The sequence below is a fragment of the Halyomorpha halys genome, unplaced genomic scaffold (genome assembly GCF_000696795.3).
Source record: "Halyomorpha halys isolate HHAL.00 unplaced genomic scaffold, Hhal_1.1 Scaffold972.1, whole genome shotgun sequence".
NCBI lineage: Eukaryota > Metazoa > Arthropoda > Insecta > Hemiptera > Pentatomidae > Halyomorpha > Halyomorpha halys.
Genome location: NW_027115373.1, coordinates 565,585 through 571,863, shown reverse-complemented (window position 1 = coordinate 571,863; position 6,279 = coordinate 565,585). Strand labels below are relative to the sequence as shown.

Sequence of the window (6,279 nt, the reverse complement as noted above, 5' to 3'; positions counted from 1 at the left end):
TCTATTTTTTATTTATTTATTTATTTTATTATTTTTTTTTTACTTTTATCATCCCATAGGCGTTGATGACCAGAGGGTTTTACGCCTTTAAGCAACAATCAACAACAACAACAACAAAATTTAACACACTATAAAATGAAAAATAAAGAAATAAATAAAGATTATATAAAAGTCGAGAAAGAATAGATACAATAAAATCAATAATAATAATAATAATAATAATAATAAATTAATGAAGAACAAATAAGTCCACCCACCTGTTTCTCCTCAAGTTAACACGAAACTGGTAGAATATCGGAAGTAAACATAGTGGAGGGGAAGAACCGTTAACGGTTTTAACTTCGAATCCGTGAAATAAAAGAAAATGATATTAACTATGGTCAATTATTTATATATACATCAAATTTTAAGTGTTATAAACTGACTACTTAATGTTTCGCTAATTGAAAATTACATTAATGCAGACTAGAAATAGTTGGGGTAATTTCCTAACCTCACCCACTTTTACATGAAGTTCTATCGTTCTTTCCCTTACTATTCTTGAATATTGTGAATTAATGAATAAAAAAAAGCACTAGATACAAATATTGTATAAATTTAGGATCTTTTTAAAAAATAATTATTAAACTATAAAAGGAAGGTGGTCCGGGTGCCGTCCAAACTCAAACAGTAGTTGAACTATTTCTTGTGAGCAAACGTTTCGCCCCACTTTGCAGGGATTTCTCAAGGCTGAAAAATATACAAACTATATTAATATAATAAAGTAAGATAATAGATAACATGAAATAAAAGTAAACTAAGCCATGGCTAAAAATGATTAAATTCATTTTAAGGCTATTTAAAAGGCTAAAAATGAATAAAATAAAGACTAAAAATTATTCTAATGTTTATTAAATTCATTTATTTCCTCCTAGTGTATATAAAATATATATATATTATTTATGCTCAATATATATCTAATGAAAGTTTATCCTTGGTTTTAGGGTTTCCAATTCAAAAACTACAAAGCCGAGTACTACACCTTCACGTTTTTGACTATGACAGGTTTTCAAGGGACGATTCCATTGGAGAAGTTTTCTTACCCCTTTGCCAGGTTTGTTTTTTCAATATTAATATAACTTAATAATTTATTTTATATATATTTTTTTTTATATGAATGGTGTGAATGAATATTTACAATTCTAATACGCATTACCCTTGAGTATGGTAGGTTGTATTATTTCAATAATATATTATTTTAAAAATATAAATATATATTATTCAGGTGAGTATAATAACCTTAACACTATTTTTCTTTCTGATGAATATTTTTAAAAAAATTAAAATTGTGCATCTATTTTTTAAGATGAATAGAAAATCATTTATAATATGTGTTATGGCCTCCGTATGAAAAGGAAATAAAAGATATAATTTATGTGTAAACGTTCCATAAATATTTATACTCGTAATTTGTTTTATATACTCGTATTATATGTGTATACTCGCATATATTTTTAGTAGTTGCTAAATCCAATTGCTAAACTTTTGGACGTTGGACTAAGTCCCCGAGTCCCTCTAGTGTTTGCTAGTGAGTCGGCCGTCTGCATTACACATTGTCAACCTTTTTTTTATGGTTGCTGCATTACTGCTAAGCGCATAATAGCGTATACTGGCAGTACAGTACTCAAACCATACAAGCGTCCAAGAGGAGAAAAAAGGCAGTTACCTCACCCCAATTTTTGATTACTTTAATGAAAATTATGTATAAAATAGTCAAAATTCATGTGTCTGCCAAGTATAGGTAGGAGAAATAAAAAATGGCGGCTGTTTCAAAGCGATAAAAAAACATTTTTTTTATTTTGAGCTCTGTATCTCAAAAATTAGAAACAACATAAGAAAACCTAAGAGAACGTCATTTAAAGAAGACCAAATTTTCTAAAAATGAGCCCTAATAGAGTTATTTACGTTAAATAGTTTTCGAGATATAGCTTGTTAAAAAGCAACATTTCATAAAAATGTTGTATGGGACGTACTGAAAGATTAGTAGTTAGTGAATTTATTTTGAAAAATCTATATCTCAAAAACCAATTGACGTACAGATGTTTATTAGCACTTAAATTAAAGCTGGTTTAATGAGCTATAAAGTAGCTTATGACATTTATTTTCGTAGGAGTAGTAATTTTCATGAAATTTGCTAAAATAAATTGATTTATAGTTGTTAGGACAAATTTTCATTTGCCAAATTTATATTCATATGTGAATATCATAAAAACTACTACTCCTACAAAGATAAACATAATACACTATTCTGTAGTAAATTTAACTAGCTTTAATTTGAGCGCTGTCAGATATCTGTCCATCCAATGGCTTCTGAAATGAAGTTTTTCATAAATCAAACTTATTGTCCGAACAACTATAAATCAATTTATTTTAGTAAATATCATGAAAACTGCTATTCTTACGAAGGCAAAGGTCAGAAACTTATTTATAGTCCATTAAACTAGCTTTAATTTGAGTGCTAATAGACATCTGTACCTCTCATAGTTCCTGAGATATAGATTTCTCAAAATAAATTAGCCAACTACTAATCTTTCTGGAGATTTTAAAAAAATATTGCTTTTTAAAAAGCTATATCTCGAGAACTATTGGACGTAAATAGCTCTTTTAGGGATAATATTTCAGGAAATTTACTCTTCTTTAAATAATGTTCTCTTAGATTTTCTAGTGTTGTTGGTAGTTTTTGAGATATTGAGCTGCTAATTCAAAATTAATGTTTTTTTAAGGTTTTGAAACAGCCCCCATTTTTTATTCCCCCTACCTATACTTGTCAGACTCATCAATTTTGGCTAGTAATTATACATAGTTTTCATTAAAGTAATCAAAAATTGGGTTGAGATAACTGCCTTTTTTTCTTCCCGGCTCTTGTACTAATATTACTACGCATCTGTAAGGCGAGATCACTCAGCGAACTGCGCGCGGTGACATAGAGATCCCGCGTTCGATTCTCGGTACGACAATTTTTTTTTGTTTTTAAATTGTCACCAACTAAGTTGGAATAACGTCAGAGATACTTTTTTAAAAATATTAATAATTAATTTGAATTTTTAAAATTCACCTTGTGGATATTTATTATTTCATACTTTATTCAGTAATGTTTAATTTTTTTTTAAGTTAATTTTTGTTTAGAAATAGTGGTTTTAAAAAAAATGTTGTTACCTTTTAATCAAGATATAATTTTTTTTTTGTTTATTAGGAAATGTATCCGTTTTATTTCTGACATTATACTGCTATTTTTTCTTTCTTCGATAATTTAACCTTTATAATATTAATAATATTTATTGGTGTTTTTATTTAATACTGGCTGGCAGTTTTGGTATATTAATTTTGAACCGCCACAATTTGAATATTTTTTTTTTAAACCTCTATTATGTATGCATCATTCTTTTATTATTTTTGAGCCTATAATTCTTCACATTACTAAAAGATACAAATTATCATTCCCAAGAAACCCCTGAGTAAGAGATAGAGGAAGGTTGTAGAGTGTAGTAAAGAAGAGGATAGCTGTCAAATGGGGTTTGAGGATATTTTTAAAGGACAGTTATATCCTTTGGATTAGCCGCACCTGGATACTGGCAGGGAAAAATTGCCCCAAGCCTTCCAGCTCATCCCTAACATCCATCCCCTTCTTAAGTTACTGCTTAATGGAGCGTGGAAGTGGAACAATAGATTTTTTCGATATAATACCTGGATAAGTTTTTCATACGGGCACGATTCTAGAGAGATATTGTTAATAAAAAATGGACTTGTTTATTCCAAAGCAGTATCCTATGGAAATTTATTCAATACTCGGCTTCTGCTTATTTTTTTTAGATCGATTTTTGATACTGAAATGGTTGTTTTAACTGATTTTGTATTCATTCTTAACCTATTAATCATATAAGTCTTTTTTATTTATAATCTTTAAATTTCTTTCTAGAGACTGGCAATTTTTTACTAAATAATTCAACAACACTATCCAAATTATAGTCTCAAAACATTTATTTCATTCACATGTCCATATGGACATGTGAATGAAATAAATGTTTTGAGACTATAATTTGGATAGTGTTGTTGAATTATTTAGCATATAAGTCTTTTTTTCATGTAGAATACATCCACCCACTTATCACATCATTATTAAATCATTCCTTTCCGTCCGGTACGTTAGAGTTATCTTCTATGCGGCCTACCTTAGCAGGAGTGCCCAAGGTTCAGTACTTGCCCATCTGCTTTATATAACATACACTCACGACGCAACTTGCTATTAAAAGCGACAGATGGCACAGCAGTCTTAAAACTTCCTTGGGCTGACATTAGATCGAGGAATGACTTAGGGTCCACAAATCAAGAAAAGTGAAAAACTCTAAATAGATGACTAAGAGTTATTTTTTTTAACACTTTTCCATAGAATAAAAATTACAGCTTTTAGACATAAATTTAATACTTATACTTACTGAAATAAAAAATACATTAAGGAACTTCTATTCATTGAGGCAAAAGCATTCAGGACAATTACAAAAGTACCTTGGTACATCAAAATCATAACTTTGCACCTAACCTTCACATGTCAACTGTTAACGAACACAAACAAATAAAAACGAGTCCTATACAAAATAAATTGATATTCTAACTCTCTCATAAATAACAAGTCAACAACATATGACTTCAGAGAAGTTGGATAAGGGAACTGTAGATTAAATAGAATTAAATTTTAATAATTTTAAATATTATTCAATTTTTTATCATGCCTGGTAGAGGTACTCTCTGATTCTTCTCATGACATTTTCATAAGTAATTCATCACATTCAGTGATTGCCATCTCGATCGATGTGTGTGAATGAAGTTTAGAAGTTAAAAAAATATATTTATTGGAAAAAATTGTTTAAAATTCTGATGAAATAATTTTACTAAAATTTTAACGCTTGTAATTCGTATCTATTCTTCCTCAGTAAATTTGAAATAAATCAGTCTCTAAAGTAAGGTTGGCTTTAGTTCGATATCTACGACTATCGATAGCTTCAATAATATCAACCTACAACTAACATTTTTATGGTTCCTTATCAAATGATCCGGTAAGAAAATGTGAATTGCAACCGGCTAGATTTGTAAATGTATTATATTTATTTTTTTAATAATGCTAAACATTCGAATTATTCTTAATCGATAATTTATAGTTAATAAATTTTGAATTAACACTAAAAAAACGCATTAATTTTTGCTATTAGGGAGGCAACATGAGGCTTAGAATAACACAAACAGTAAAAGAAATGGCAGATATTAGAGTGGTAATATCTTTATTATTTAATTCAGAAGTTCTAACTTCCAAAAGTAATTCACTGCTGATATTTAATACCGTATTGTAAAAGATGAGAGCATCGATAAAAAATGACATATTTTTCTGAAAATGCAAATTTAAATTAACTCCTACTAGCTCTGGATACTTTTCCGCATTACTCAACTGAACAGTGGGTCTTTGTAGATATGAAGGGGCTAGAATTACTAAAAGCATTATTTATTCTTGGTGACCACGTTGAGTTTCAATTTTTCCTGTGTTTAAAATGTAAGTACCTTTTCTTTGTTTTAAATTAAATTAATTTTCTTATCTATTTACTTGATAAGAGAGCATTCTCGGTAACAGATCTATAAACTGCGGTCATAGCACTGAGAGATAATATGGGACATTATTACAAATATATTAGAAATAACAACAATTCTACTTAAATTAATAAGTCAGTATTGTAAAACGTAATAAATATATTGTAATTTTAAAATACTTCTTGTAAATTTGAACATATACATCTATTAAATTTTAATATACTTGAATTGCTTTCCCCGATCGTAATATGCAGTATTGTTATTATTTCTCTCAATGTAACGAAGATAATTTTATCACAGTTCAGGAGTTTTTGAATTTTCTAGGAAAATATTTAATTCAATATTTATTATTTCTTTTCATTCTAGTATACACATGAACATGAGTAGTAAACCGAAAAAATCGAAAGCTTATCACTTCAATGAAGAATGGAAAATCGATTAATTTTTTACAATGATGAATAATAAATATTGTTGATTGAAGAAGATGGTCGGGGGGTGCGGTCAGCAAAAAACAACATAAATAAACAAAAACATATTTATTTATGCCGACGTTTCGACCTGATTTTCAGGTCTTCATCAGGGCTATAAAAACAAAAGACAACAACCATCATTTAGAGTGAAAAAGAAATGATTATATAAATAAAAATAAAATAGATAAAACTATAT

At 28.5% G+C, this 6,279-nt stretch overlaps 1 protein-coding gene across 1 annotated transcript in view; it reads left to right on the top strand.

Annotated features, from left to right (window-relative positions):
* The window catches only part of Syt7 (Synaptotagmin 7), a gene marked incomplete at its 5' end in the record, with an annotated part of 34,853 nt that overhangs the window by 9,978 nt on the left and 18,596 nt on the right, over positions 1-6,279 (top strand). Inside the window, 1 exon segment of the mRNA XM_014431431.2 lies at positions 984-1,093. Within this exon segment, the coding sequence (XP_014286917.1) occupies positions 984-1,093 (110 nt within the window).